This window comes from Penaeus chinensis, chromosome 32 (assembly GCF_019202785.1).
Source record: "Penaeus chinensis breed Huanghai No. 1 chromosome 32, ASM1920278v2, whole genome shotgun sequence".
Taxonomy (NCBI): domain Eukaryota; kingdom Metazoa; phylum Arthropoda; class Malacostraca; order Decapoda; family Penaeidae; genus Penaeus; species Penaeus chinensis.
Genome location: NC_061850.1, coordinates 30,460,697 through 30,476,537, shown reverse-complemented (window position 1 = coordinate 30,476,537; position 15,841 = coordinate 30,460,697). Strand labels below are relative to the sequence as shown.

The 15,841-nt window shown below is 44.5% G+C and overlaps 1 protein-coding gene across 1 annotated transcript in view; it reads left to right on the top strand.

Moving 5' to 3' along the window:
* LOC125042498 (atypical protein kinase C-like) overlaps positions 1-15,841 on the top strand; it is an 89,827-nt gene that overhangs the window by 48,864 nt on the left and 25,122 nt on the right. The window contains exon 5 of the mRNA XM_047638140.1: positions 13,459-13,480. Coding sequence (XP_047494096.1) covers positions 13,459-13,480 — 22 coding nt within the window. The remainder of the gene's footprint in view (positions 1-13,458; positions 13,481-15,841) is intronic.

Here is a 15,841-nt window from a genome sequence, read left to right as displayed (position 1 = left end):
TTCCGTCAGCTCCCACGTAAAAGCAACAACAAAAAATAACGCCTATTAATAGGTTATATATATATCGCATGCATTTATAGCTATATTTAATCATTATTAACGGATTATATATAAAGTGTATATATCTGTTTCTATCGATTCACACACACACACACACACACGCAACAGGTACCCCACTCCGTCTTGACAACTTCCAAGCTAAGCCCTGCCTCTTTGCCTTTATTCATTACATGTTTTTCGTGTTCGTTTATTTTTCTACCACTGTTATTATTGGGCCATTCTCAAAGAAATATTGAAAAAAAAAAAACACTTGCTATTAAATATCGCACAAATTGACCGGGTCAGATAAAAAGGCCCAGAGATAATTGCGTCATCACATTCAGTCAATGAGAGTGCCCTGTCAGATGTTGCTAGATACATAATTATTTGTATAATTTACTCGATACTGATAATTACCAGAAGTAAAAAAGAATCGAATTTATTAGTAACAACAATGAGTTCCTTATCGTTAGAATGCTCTTGGAAAAAAAAAAAAAAATTGATTTTTGGGTTCAACAGACTAAACAGAAGTGGAACTACCAGGTTACATGTACCTTGTGTATATACATGTATGCATTGCTGTCCAAAGCAAAACAAAGGTCTCCTACCTTGTGCTGTGATGAGGTAATTATTTTTATTGATAGACAAACAGGGAGACCGAGACTGATAGAAATTCAACCCAGTGTTTTCGAAACATCATTCGATCGCGTGCCCCTTGAGCCTCATTACTACCAACCACGTCCCACCACCTCGGCCATAACCACCTACACGGTTAACAGTTCACCACTATGTATATGTTAACAATATGTGTATGTGTATGTTAACAGTATGTGTATGTATATGTTAACAGTATGTAAATGTATATATAAACATATATGCATAACTATATACATGCATATATATATATATAACACACCACACACACATACACACACACACACACACACACACACACACACACACACACACACACACACACACACACACACACACACACACACACACACACACACACATCAAAAACATAAAAATAATTCAACTAAGACAAAATGAATAGAAAGTTCGAGTAGTTTTCCCGCCATTTTAGGAGTCGCGCCCAACTCGTCAGCTGATCCGAAGCCTGGTAATGCATATCCTCTGTAATCCGCTCCAGTGTAATTCTCTAACGCGCACTTATTCTGAAATTACTTCCGTGTTTGCAAAATACACAGAGACTAAATAAATAATCTGAGTACCCGATTGTTTAGTCTTTTGGAATGGTGATTTAACCTGGCGAGCGTTAGATAATAGCTTTCCTATTATTTTAACAAAATAAGGTATCATATTCCGATTTATTAGAGAAAAGCCACCAAACGCAAATTTAGTAATCATAATAATTAATTTGACAGTAAAATTATTAACAATTTCCAGCCCCCTCCCCTTCCCCCCCTCTCTCTCTGTCTCTGTCTCTGTCTCTGTCTCTGTCTCTGTCTCTGTCTCTGTCTCTGTCTCTGTCTCTGTCTCTGTCTCTGTCTCTGTCTCTCTCTCTCTCTCATTTCCTTTTCATATTTACTCTCTTTTCTCTACTCTCTTCCCTTCTCCCCTCATCCTCTCCCTCTCCCTCTCTTCCACTCTTCCTCACCCTGTCCACTCTCCTCCCTTCAACTGCCTTCCATATCACAGCTGCCTCAATAGCCTTTTCTCCCTCTTCCCGAAATGCAGAAAAAATAACGCTTAATTCCCAAAACATAACAATATCTTACAGAGCACATGAAGCCATACCGGGTTTGCCAATCCATCACGATAAATACAGCGTTTGAAGCACGTGTTCTCCAGGATACTGGCTTCGTGCTTTCCAAATGATATAAACACTAAGGTTAATCCCACTCAGGCACAAAAACCTACTGGCACAATATTTTTTTTCTTATAAATAGTACAGTAGAATGTATATTGACGAGAATGTGCAAACGGCAAACTGTTTTTTTTTTTTTTCTTTTTTTTTCTTTTTTTGCTACATCAGAAGAAATGAAGACAGACAAAAAGAGGAAGAGGCAGAAGAAACAAAGTAGGAAAGAGACTGAAGAGGCAGAAAGGAAGTAAGGAAGAAAAGGAGAGAGAGAGAGAGAGAGAGAGAGAGAGAGAGAGAGAGAGAGAGAGAGAGAGAGAGAGAGAGAGAGAGAGAGAGAGAGAGAGAGAGAGAGACAGAGAGAGACAGACAGAAGGAAAGAGACAGACAGACAGAAGTAAAGAGACAGATAGACAGAAGGAAAGAGACAGAGAAAGGGAAAGAGATAGAAGAAGCGGAAGGGAAGAAAGGGAGAAGAAAATGAGAGCGGGAGAAAGAGAGAGACAGATAAGGAGAGCGCGTAGCCCGCCAGACACCCGGGACCGCCATCCCGCCAGCCGACCCGAAGAGCGGCAACAGGCGATCGCTTCCCTCCTCACGCCCGCCCGGCCTCCGCTTACCCCCTCCGTTGCCAACCGCCCGCGAGTGGAAAGTACCCTGCTCATCGCCTCCGGATCCGCCTCGCCGGGATCAGCCGCCGCCCGTTTCCCTGCCAGAGCCTCCCCCTCAGTGCCATTCAGTCGAGGAGGCTGGCGGAGGACGGCTTTGCCCGAGCCAGCCACGGGTGTGACGGGGGTAAAGATCGGACGCAAAAAAATGATGATAAGGGTGTATATGATGACGAAATCGTCTTGTTGAGGGTAACAATATTAACAGACTTTAATATCTACTAAATGGAGTCAATGAATGAGCTATCTTGATAATGGGACTCCTGCTGTTGCTTACGAATTACAGTGCTATCAAGGCACTAAGGCATGAATGAACGACTGTCAGTTATCAATACAAAAAAAGTGCTTCCCAACAAATACATGGCTGAAATTATAAAAAATACATTTCTTTCTTATTGCAACCAAACAACTAAAGTATCTCCCGCATAAAAAAAGTGAAAATGTGCATATATTTGTGTGTGTGTGCGTGTGTGTATCTGTGTGCGGAGGAGGGGTTGAATGAGTGCGTGTGTGCTTGCATGCTTCTGTGTATCTGTAACATAAACATTAAAACACGAGGAAATAAATAAATAACCACCTCATCCTTATCACTGATCTCATGACTAATCTTGCCTCTCCCCATGACGTAACATCCAAAGGAAAAATCCTCAAAGCCACTTCTCAGCGACTTACTTACAATTCCCCTCATACTACGCCCATACCCCGCACTGCTGCCCTTAACAAGAGGAAGACCCACATTTCACGCGAAACAAGAACAGAGCACTGACTCTTAATATAGATTTAGTTTTACATGCAGTAGAAAAAAAAAAACACAACGAAGTGAAGAGTATACCATATATTATTATTTTATAGATTTACGTAATATTAAGGCATTTCGACTTAATATTACGTAAATCTATAATATAACAATGAAATACCTTAATATTATTATGTAAATCTATAAAATAATAATATATGGCATACTCTTCACTTCGTTGTGGGTTTGGCATACTCTTCACTTCGTTGTGGGTTTTTTCTTCTAATGCATGTAAAACTAAATCAATTATCATCTTTAGTGTAGGAAAATGGGCGTTATAAAATCACAAGTAATATAGAAATATATGTAGTGTATAAATTAACATGTGATGTGATGTCTGTTCTATTTTCTGAATGAAAATCGGTTATCTTAATTCATAGGGACATTAGAATAAAGAGAGAGCCAATTTGAAGCACATCTAAACACTGAATATATCTATCTTCTACCCCCTTTATCCATCTATCTATCTATCTATCTATCTATTTATCTATCTATATATACATATATATACGTGTGTGTGTGTGTGTGTGTGTGTGTGTGTGTGTGTGTGTGTGTGTGTGTGTGTGTGTGTGTGTGTGTGTGTGTGTGTGTGTGTGTGTGCGCGCCCAACAAGGCCGCAGAAACAGCTACGGAAAGTTCCATAAACAAGACAGAAAATAGGGTTCCTCCCCTTCCTTTGTCCCGCTCGTCTCAGGCCCTTTAGGCTTAACTATAGTGAAGATGATAATGACAACGTAACTGCGTCAGGTAATTTTAGTACTGGTAGCAGTGTAGGAATAGTGGTAGTAGCGGTAGTAATACCAGAAGCAGCAGTAGTAGTATTAGTAGTTGTATTATTATTAGTAGTAATAATAGCAGTGGTAATAAAATAGTAATATTAGTAGTAGTACTAGTAATGATAGTAGTAATAGTAACAACTATAGTAGTAATAGAAGAACAAGAAGAAACAAAAGTGATAATTGCAATATTAATAACTGTATCATATAAAAGTTCTGATTTTTAAGTGAGTGCTTGCTTGCGGGCTCTGGTGACCTTACCTTATTTTTAGTAAGCTTATATAGTAGTGAGTATATATGTGTGTATATATACATATATATACATATATACACACATACATATATATATATATATATATGCATATACATATATACATATATATACATATATACATATATATACATATATACATATATATATACATGAATACACACACGCACACACATGCGCGCACACACATACACACACACATATGTACATATATATATATACATAATATATATATAAACATAATATATATACATAATATATATATAAACATAATATATATATATATATACACACACGCATATATGTACATACATACATATATATACATACATATATATACGTATAAATATACACATTTATACATACACTTACATATATACTTGTACATATATATGCATATGCATATGTATATACTTATATACATACATAAATATACATATACATATATACATACATAAACATACATATACATATATACATATACATATACACGTATACTTATATACTAATTGAAACACACCAAAACCACCGTAAACACCATGACAACAACGCGGCAACACCAATATTCGTGGCTTCATGATACTGATATACCAAACAAACAATAAAAAATCAACACCAGATTAAAAAAAAAAAAAAAAAAACGAACAAGTGAAACAAAAATGAGATTTCGGAAGGACCCCCGCAACTAAGGTTCAATGACCTTGCACAGGGGGCGTTAAAGAAAGAAATATTTTGTGATCCACAGAGTATTATATGCGTTCGCAAATAACAGAAAAAAGGGCATTGGAAGATGGGGACAATAGTTTCGAGGTCTATTTGGAAATCATTTTTTGTTTTTTTTGGGGTAATGCTTTAACTTATTTTCAATTATGTGTATAAATATTTCCACCATCCATTCATAATCTATCATTCGTAGATCTTTGATGATTTCAGTTTATTGGACAATTTTATTTTCGTTATCTGACTGAAGAACAAACGAACAATCATCCATGAAGGTACTATGAATAATCATCTAGTAGAAATTACTCTTGCCCATGCATATATCAGGTCTCGTACCACCAAAGCAAATATATTTACAGTATAAGACGTCAATATTAAAACGTCACAGTCAATTAAAGCGTCATTATCAGTCTAACACGTCACTGTCGGTTTAAAACGTCACTATCAATTTAAACCATCACTATCAGTCTACCCTGCCACTTTTAGTCTACAACGCAATTATCAGAGAGTTACCTCGGTCCTCCAGAATGCAGTTAGGCGGCCCCGACCACGTGGGTGTTAGAACCCATCGCGGGGTCAGAAGCACTCGTCTCACACCCCTTTGTTCGAATAAACCCTTTTCTATACTTGCAAGCTGGACCCTGTTTTAGGGGTGAAAGTCTGCATGTACCTACGACTTCTTGCAACTTCCTGGATCAGTTCATAAAAGAGAGGATGTGGTTGCTATTCGGTAAATTTATTGCTATTTTAGGCCAGGCGAAATCATGCAAATCCCAAGGTAGCCATAACTCTTCCATCATCAAAGATTGCTTGAGGCAATTTATACATGAGAAATAATTGCTCGTCCTGACTTGGGTTCTATCCATCTCTAATAGGTTTTGCCTGCCAAACTATGCACAACATCCGCGCGCCGCTTTGGTGAAGTTTAGTCTCCCTAAAAATGCATTCTCTCCTTTTTTACAATTTATTAATACCCCTAAACTCTTGCAAATCGTGCAAATTGATAGATACAAAACGAGTTTTCAAATTCTTCCTACCTGATGAAGACCTCCTGTATCTCATCGTCCGACGTATCCTCCCGCGACCCCATCCTGGAACAAAAGAAGCAAAAGGGCAATCAGAAAATCGGTCCGAGATTCGACACCTGTTCCGAGCCCTCAACACCCCGCGCATCTCAAGGCGGAAGAAAAGGACTAGGAAAGTGACGCAGGTCCAATCTCTAACCTGCATTATGCAAGGGTCTATTTTGATAAAGCAGGTGTGTCCTGCAAAACATGACACTTTTATCATGTTTTCCTCCTCATCATCTGATCTATGAAGAGAGGAAGGGGGGATCGAAAGTTGCGTCACAAGTTGCAGATCAACAACCCACTCAGCAAGGTTGGTCGATATACTCTTTACCTGATAAGAAAATCAATACCGCACATGGAATGATTAACTTTCAAATCGATGTTTTGGAGAATACATACATATACAAAGTATACATACATTATTTTCATAATATCAGATAACCAAAGTAACGCATGCGGATAAATAATACGAGAGCTTAAGGAACCGACCTTGTGCGAAGGAATCACAGTTGAAACGTTACGTCATTACCTGTTGCATTGTCCTATTTGTTCCCTCTAATTCCGATAGTAATTATCACTGTGAATGAACTTTGTTCGCACAACTCTTTCTTAAACTTGAGTGATCCCATGTACCAACATCCAATGAAATATATTTCAATGTTAGGTAAGCCATACACATTAAACGTAAACCTGTATCTTCCCGATTAGTTTACTTAATTCGTCTGACCTCATTGTCCCTTTTTGTTTCCTTCCTCCTTCCCCTTTTATGCACAAGATAAATATACATTTCTCAATACCTCTTCTAATGACATACACTTAATATCAAGAGTTTCCATAGTTTGACACGACAACGTGACCTATATGTTTGTTTTTTTTTTCTGAAATTAGTTTGAATAATAAATATAGACGTAGGCCACATGTTACTCCTGTTCAGTAGATGATACAAACAAATCCCCTTGTACAGTAAGATTTATTTAATCCTTCAACGTTCAATTTGAAACCCTATTTTTCGATGCATTTATAATTCATTCCTAATAAAAACCTGGAGTATGGTCTGTATTTCATTTACAAAAACTGAAAGGAAAAGGACAAAAAAGGCTGATTTAGCGGACTGGCAATCAAAGCGACAATGAAAACTAATGCATCTTAAGCAACCAAAGTAAGATCAGCATGAACAAAATTTCTCGATTTCCTATTGTGCCAAATGTGTCAGAATCTAATCTGTGAAGGTCCTGCTTTGAAACGTAACTTTACACACACAGAAAAAAAAAAAAAATAAAATAAGCAAGATGACATCAGCTGTTGCTCTTCAACTGTTAGATCAGTCTGCAAGCTGGCAAGACGGATGCAGAGCTGCTGACACCTGACCTCAAGCTCTGACACAATGAAGACAGAACGAAAACACTGCAGGCACTAATCAGTGGCGGGAAATTGCGTATCTTCTCTATCGATATATAACTTTACAAATACTTACAAAACATTTTTTATTTTCGAAAAGTAATGTCTAAAGAAAACCATTGGTAAAATATATGAAAAGGATAATTAACTACTTTACGTCCTGTCATATCAACATTTTAGGAGACAAATCAATGAAAAAAACATAAAGAGACTACCAAAGTGATGCCGTCGTGCAAAAAAATACTGTGGCTGCACATCTAAGTCTTTTATGAAATCCAGTGTGTGTTTAACCTTTCTTATCTGCAACGGTCAAGAATGGATTGGACAAAGAGGAAAGTCCTTGTTATATTTACTTTCACAATGTTCCCTCCTTGGAGGTTAAACAACATTATGCGATGAATAAAATGGATATAAAGTGAAATATACTTTATATACGTAAATACACGTAAAGAAATATATAATGCATAAACATTAACACTCACACACACACGTAAAAAAATAAATGATGTATAAGCACTCATGCACACACACATGGATAACATACATGCATATATATGGAGATGAATACATATTATACAAACAACATATCCAGGGACGCGTACCATCATGCTCTTAATAGTGAATCTCAAAAGCATGTGTCAACTAGGTTTTATTTATATTTATTTATTTTTTTGGTCAAGGTCTGTAAAATCATAATTTGGCATCTGCTATCATAAATGCAAACCATAAAGTATGGACAATAAAATAATCATATCAATATTACTACCATTGCTTCTGATGACAGTGATACTAATCTTAACAATACCCCGCACATCAACATAAAAAAACACCAATATCATTAACAATATCACAAAGACATACATTAGCAATAGTGATACTAACATCAACAAAATTAACAAAAAAAAACACGCAAACTGTCCACCAGAATTTGATCTAAATAAATAACCAGACAAACAAAAGGATGGGCAGGTCAGTCAGGCGGGTGGTGCTGCCTGCCACGACCAAGTGCTTCAATGCCCGGCTCGATGGATGAGGTAAACAAGAGATGAAAGTCATAGTGAGTCGGTGGTAGGAGGAGAGGAGGAGGCTGGTTGCGCTTCGTTCCGGCGAAGTGCTGCTCGAGGCGGGGTGGCGAGAAGGGGAGATCATGGTACGCTTTGTCCACGCGAGGTTCAGCCGTGGGGATGGGAATTCATATAAGTTTGGAGCTTTTTTATGATGTTCGGATATACTAATACTTGCAGGGGTTGGGACGAGAATTATTAACTTCACAAAGCAAGAAAATATTTGGCGTGTCAATTACATTATTTGCTTTGAGGAGTTACTAATACTCATTAATATAATTTTATACTTGTATCAAAGAACTATGTTCAAGTATAAAAAATACAGATACACGTGCGCGCGCGCACACGCACACACACACACACACACACACACACACACACACACACACACACACACACACACACACACACACACACACACATACACACGCGCGCGCACATGCACATGCACATGCACACACATACGTACACGCACGCACGCACGCACGCACGCACACACACACACACACACACACACACACACACACACACACACACACACACACACACACACACACGAACGTATTTTCATAATGTCAGCAAGAAATCTTTTCTTGGGTTTAATTAACCGTTAACTGTATCTGAAAAAACATTCTTCAAGTAAAAACGAATTCTAACTGTTGCAGGCAAGTCTTGTGTGCAATGGCCTAAAAGAACCTCGCCAGGGCCTGCAGGCATGAAATACCCTGTGCAGGAAAGGTTAGGCGGCATATATTTTCCTTACTTACATGAGTATGTATAGTATGTGTACATACAATACACACAGGTGCAGGAGCATACGGATATAAAATCACATACACAGATACACAGACACACACACACACACACACACACACACACACACACACACACACACACACACACACACACACACACACACACACACACACATGAGTCACACACACACACACACACACATGAGTCACCACACACACACACACACACACACACACACACACACACACACACACACACACACACACACACACACACACACACACACACACACACAAACACACAGATACATGAGTCAGACACACACACACACACACACACACACACACACACACACACACACACACATATATATATATGCGCTCTCACCCACGTGCGTGTGTGTATGTGTAAACGGAAGGCTAATTAAACAAATAAATAAACAACCTTCAAAATAAGACACAGACAAATTAATGACAGTAATCATCTGATATATAATTGAATCGCTATGATGAACGTAATCCTAGGCACATGATAAATTTAAATGAGTCACTTCCTCGCGGGTTAGTTTACATCCGGCTACATGGACTCCAAATTACGTCTATTTTCAGAATCTGAAGTTTGTCATAACACCTGACGGGATTCTCTCACTTTTTATTTGCAAACTGTGAAAATACTATTATATATGCGACACTATTGTTTTCTATTATGCTTAAAAGTCCTTAAAGAGAGAGAGAGAGAGAGAGGAGAGAGAGAGAGAGAGAAGAGAGAGAGAGAGAGAGAGAGAGAGAGAGAGAGAGAGAGAGAGAGGAGGAGAGGAGGAGAGAGAGGGGAGGGAGGAGGAAGAGGAGGGAGGGAGGAGAGAGAGGAGGGGGAGGGGGGAGGGAAGAGGGAGAGGAGGAGAGAGAGAGAGAGAGAGGAGGGGGAGGGGAGAGGAAACTTCTTCCTCCTTCTTCCCCCTCCTCCCTCCTCCCCTTACGCCCATTCTTCATTCCTCCCTCCCTCCTACCCTTTCCCTCTCTCTGCCTACTTTCCCTCTTCCTCCTTTCCACTCCCCTCCTCCTCTTTCTTCCTCTCTTTCTTTCCTTCCCCCTCCCTCTCTTTCTCTCCTCCCTTTTTTCCCTTTCCCCCCTCCCCCCCTTTTTTCCCCCCTTTTTCCTTTTCCTTTTCCCTTTTTTCTCTCTCTCCCTCCCCCGCTGCCATTCCCTCCATGCCACATTTTGAAGAACGGGAAACAGATAAAAAAACGAAAAAAATAAAGAATTTCCCCTAAAATGCGGGGGCGGCGTTGGGAAAGGCGCGCGCAAACCGCCAGTGTTGCCAGGGCGCCCCTAATGGAGGCCCGGATGAAAGAAGCAAAGGGGGGGAGGCAGAGGCAGCGGACGTGGATAATGGCTCCCGCCCCGGGTCTTTTTGGGGTATTTGGTGCGTTCAGCTGGCTGGTTATTGGTTTGTTTATTGGTTTATTTACTCTGTGTGTGTGTGTGTGTGTGTGTGTGTGTGTGTGTGTGTGTATTGTGTGTGTTGTGTATGTGTATTGTGTGTGCGCGTGTGTGTGTGTATGTGTATGTGTGTGTGCGCGTGTGTGTGTGTATGTGTATGTGTGTGTGCGCGTGTGTGTTTAATATGTATGTAAGTATTTGTAACTTGGAAAGTCGGCCGGATTGCCTGAATGCAACATGTCCGATTGGCTTCGCTCTATTTCAGAAAAATTTAAACAAATCCGACTTGCCCAGTCTTTAAAACCAAATTTCAAATTGTCATCACCCATCGCCGTCCTGTCGATTGCATCATCATCTCAATAGAAAACAAGATAAAAAAAATAGCTTCGTGGGTAAGAAAGCGCAGATTTTAGTTCCATGCGAGAAGGGAAGCGGAAGAGGAGCCGGAAGAGCGGATCGCTGACGGAAGAAAAGACGTGACACCTGCGCTCATTCCTGCCAGGGGAGTGTCTCAGCGGATGATTAATGGCTGACGAGGGGGGTCCTGAGGGGGGAAGGGGGGCAAACAAATGAGCAGTCACGCGCGCCCCCCCTTTCAGAAAAACCGTTTTAAGTTTTAAATAATGAGGTAAAGGGGCGAGCTCAGTCTTTGTCTGGTGTCCCCGTGGAAAATGGCCTGGCCTAAAGCCCCCGTCCGCTTGGGGTTAAAAAACAGGTCCTTTCCCTTTTTCCCTCGTTTCGATTATTTTTTCGAAGAGCGGTTTTTTACGGCGCAGGAAGTCCCCTTAAAAGAGCCCCCGCCAAACCCGGGGGGAATTGCGCTGATATTCCGCAGCGCATCACGTTTTTTTCGCCAGAGCGAAAATGGAGCAGTGAGAGCCGCGTGAGGGAGAAATTTTTTTTTAAAGGAAATTTGTGCGATTGGTTTTTTGGGTTTCCCTTTGTATTTTAAGGGGGGCGCCTTGGCGCTAATTAGCCCCTATTCAGGGGAATAAAAACCCACGCCCCTTTATGTGTACCTAATCCTCCTGGAGCGCACCTACAAAACACGCGCGACACAGATGCCCCCGCGGAATTTTGGGAAACCCACGAGGGACGGAAAAACCTTCCCCCGGGGCTATTTCACCACAGTTCAGATAAGACTTGACTCAATGGATAAAAAAGGGGCTAGATTAAAATCGGCCTCAAACACGCCGCAGTTGGTCCATCGCCGCCGCCGTGTTAGCATAAGAGAGCTGTGGCGTGTGGAGAACGTGTTAAGTGTAGACGGTGCCGAGTGTAAATCGCGCGAAGAGGACACCAGAAGCATCGTTGGGCGAGGGCCTGCGAGCGAGATGGTGGCACCAAAGGGAGGCCCGGCGAAAGGGACTGAGTCCCGCGAAAAGAGGGTGGAGGCGCGCGGACGGAAGTGGCGGCGGCCTCCGAGAGGAACGGCCACGTCGGGGGCCATGTCGGAAGGAGGGACGAAGGAGGGAGTGGCCGGAGGAGCGAGGAGGACTCGAGGAGCCACAGGAGAAAGGACAGGAGTGGGGAAGGCAGGCTCGAACGGGGTAGAAACGTGGAAAAGGTGATGGACGATGGTGGCGGGAATAGAGGAAGAAGAGACAGGGCGGGCGCGAGTGGTGGGGAGCGAGAGGAAAGGGGCGCACACCCGCGAAGGGCGAGAGTGAGAGAGAGGTGAGAGCGAGAAGAGGCGGTAGAGACTCCAAACAAATCATGATCGTGTCAGAAGCCCCGGGAGGAGGGGCGGAGGCGTCAGCGGCGAACGACAAAACGCCGGGAAAGATCAACGCCCAAATGGGCGAAGGCGAAAAGGAAACCCTTTAAACAAGAGGGGGGGGAAAGGGGAAATGCGACGGGGGCGGCCGTCGGCCCTGCCGCGACAGACGCCGAGAGAGCGACGCCGCTGTTCCCCTTCCCCCTTTTCCCGGGCGCGCTCGCCCAACGGCTTCGGGACCCCGCCCTTTGACGGAGGAAAGGGGCGAAGGACTACGCTCAGCGCCACTCGGTGGTGTGCGGCGAGGCGGGGATTCCCGAAAGTAGGTCCTGTTCCCCAAGGAGGATTCCCCGCCGTGGGGAAAAGGGGGGTGCATTTGGATCAGGACCTCCCCTCGCCCGCTCATTGTTTAAAAGGCAGACGGGGCCCTCCCAGGGGAAACGTCGACGTCAGGGGGGCGGTCGGCTCGTGCCCGGGGAAAAGGGAAGGTCGGCCCGGAAAGAAATGCCTCAGTACAAGGAAAACCCCCCTTGAGGCCAGGGATGGCACCCAAGGGCTCTCTCGCTCCCAAAAGGTCCCCTTTCCCAAACCCCCCCCCAAAAAAGAAGTACCCCTTTTCGGGAGCAACTGCCCGCACTTGCACGATGAGCGACGGCCACGGGAGCAACAGGAGAGCGAGCGAAGGCACAGGCCGTAACCCTCTCTTTCATCGAGGGGGGAGAGGCCAAAGGGCTCCCACACCCCACTCAGGGGGGTGCAATCGAAGCCTTACTCCAGGGCAGGAAAGCAGCCAGAGCCTTCCTTCTTCGGACGGTGGGAAGAGGGGGGAGAGGCCCCGCGCCTCAAGTCAAAAGCGGCCGGGACCCCCCACCTCGAGTCCCCAACGGCGGAAGCCTCACCCCCCTTTCCAGAGTCAAAGGCCCCTGGAGACGGCCGGGAGAGCCAGAGCTCCGGCAAAGGTATTGGGCGAAGCCAGAGCTCCAACGCCAAAACGGGCCCTTCGGCGAAAGGGCGGCGAGGACGCAAACTCAAAGGCCCCCCCGGACGCCGTGAGCGAGGACGTAGACGCGCACACGGCGAAGTAAGATATCGCCGACGAGCCTCGAGTGTGGGCGGTGGCCAGGGGCGCTGCGCTGCCGATATCGACGGACGCAACTACCTCGCGAGTGATGACACTGACGGAGTTCGCGTGCCAGGCGAAGGGGGTGCCCGGAGGCGCGCTCTTAGTGAGGGCACTCGTTTCAACGATGAGGATAGCGCTCGGAGGCGAATCTCAGGCGAAGACGCCATCCGGAGAGGCGCGGCCGTTGCCTCGCCCAAGGAAGACCTCCCCCCGGAACGTGCACCCGGGCCGCCCACCCCGACACTACACGTAGCCCGGGCCCACCCCCAAAATTGCGTCGCGAAGAACCCCTGATAAGAGGAGGCCGCCCCCCGCGCCCCCCCTCGCTCCCGCCCCGGGGTCTGGAGAAAAGGGGGGGGGGGGCAGGGACGGGGCCCTCCTGAAATGAAAAATTCCGAGATGGAAAGACGGGGGAATGCTCGGGCCCCAAAACCGCCGCCCCTCAGCGTGGACGGGGCCGCCAGGAGAACCCGAGAGCGCCCGACGTCGTTCTCGGGGGAAGCCCTGGCGATCCCTGCCTTCCCCCAAACCCCTGGGGCCCCCCATTTTCCCCGCGCCGCCCGGAAAAAATCCTTCGTCAAACCCTCCTCCCCGCAATTTTCTTCCAGTGGCCCGCCGGCCGAAAACCCCTTCTCAAGAAGACGTGTGTGTGTTGTGTGACTGAGTGTATGGTGTGTGACCTTTAATGTGTGGGGGTGTGACGAGTGTATGTGGTTTGACTTTAAGTGTGTGTGTGACTGAGTTATGTGTGTGTGAAATTGAATTGGGGGTGTTTTGACTGAGTGTATGTGTGTGTGACTTGAATGTGTGTGTGTGACTGAGTGTATGTGTGTGTGACTTGGAATGTGTGTGTGTGACTACTGTATGTGCGTGTGGACTAGTGTGGGGGTGTGTGGTGCGCGCGGGGTGAGCGTGTATGGGGTGTGTGCTGGTGTGTGCGTGTGCGTGTGGTATATGTGTATTGTGCGTGTTTTTCGTTCGTGGTTTGTGTGGTGTGTGTGTGTGCGTGTGTGTGTGTGCGTGTGTGTGTGTGCGTGGTGTGTTTCTTGGTGTGTGTGTGTTGTGTGTGTGTGTGGTGTGTGGTGTGTGGGGTGTGTGGGGTGTGTGTGTGTGTGTTGGTGGTGTGTGGTGTACTTGCGTGTGTGTGTGTGTTTTTTTGTGTGTGTGTTGTGTGTGGGGTTGGTATGTATGTGTTTTGTGGGGTGTGTATTTGGTGTGTGTGGGTTGTGGTGCGTGTGTGTGTGTGTGGTGTGTGTGGTGTGTGTGTGTGTGTGGTGTGTGTGTGTGTGTGGTGTGTGGTGTGTTTTTTGTGTGTGTGTTTATTACTGCTGGGGCGGGTTAAATTTTTGTAACAACGAAATCTTCTTCCCCTGCAAAGGAGGGGGCCCCCTCGTTGCCAGGGCTACAATATAATAAAATTTGTTCGATAAAATTGGCATGAGCAAAAATAACAAAAAAATTGCAGTGGTTTGATAATCGTGGAGATGCAGAGGGGAGGATCAGTGCGTCAAACAATGTAATTCCCACCCTTTAATGAGCAATAATTTCCCCCGTCGTTTGCTTGTTCAGTCCAGCGTTTGTGTTTTTTGAATTATTTTCTGGGGCCACCCATTAAAACTAACAAAAATTTCCCTTTTGTGCGGTAAACTTTTCCCCCTTTTAAAAAGTTGACAAATCATTTTGCCCCCCCCCTGAGCTCGGAAAAACCGGGGTTTGGGCGCGTCAAGCACCCCCAAAAAACGAAAAAACCGAAGTTCAGCGTAACAGGATTTATTTCAGTTTAAAATACGAAAAAATTTTTCAATTTAATACAAATAATTTGAAATGAGAGGATTAGTCCCACGAAAAAAACGGCGAAGGTGATGCGTGGCTGTGGCTTACCGTCGCTTCGGCTCCCCGGCTGGAAGGCGTGATGGCCGGGGTTTTTCCCAAATACGCGGGGGGGACTTTTTAATAAGGGCGTGCCCCAACGGGGCATGCATCTACATTGGGGACATTGCACGCCCCCCCCCCCTCCCCTCTTTCCCTTTCTCAGCCCCCCGGCCCCCGCCCCTTTACCCTCTCCCCATTTCTCTCCATTTCTCCCCCCCCCCCCCCGTCCCTTCCTATCCTCTTTTTTATGCTGTTTTTTTTCACTTTTATCCTTTTTTTCTCGTCGCCCCAACCCCCTCCCCCCTCC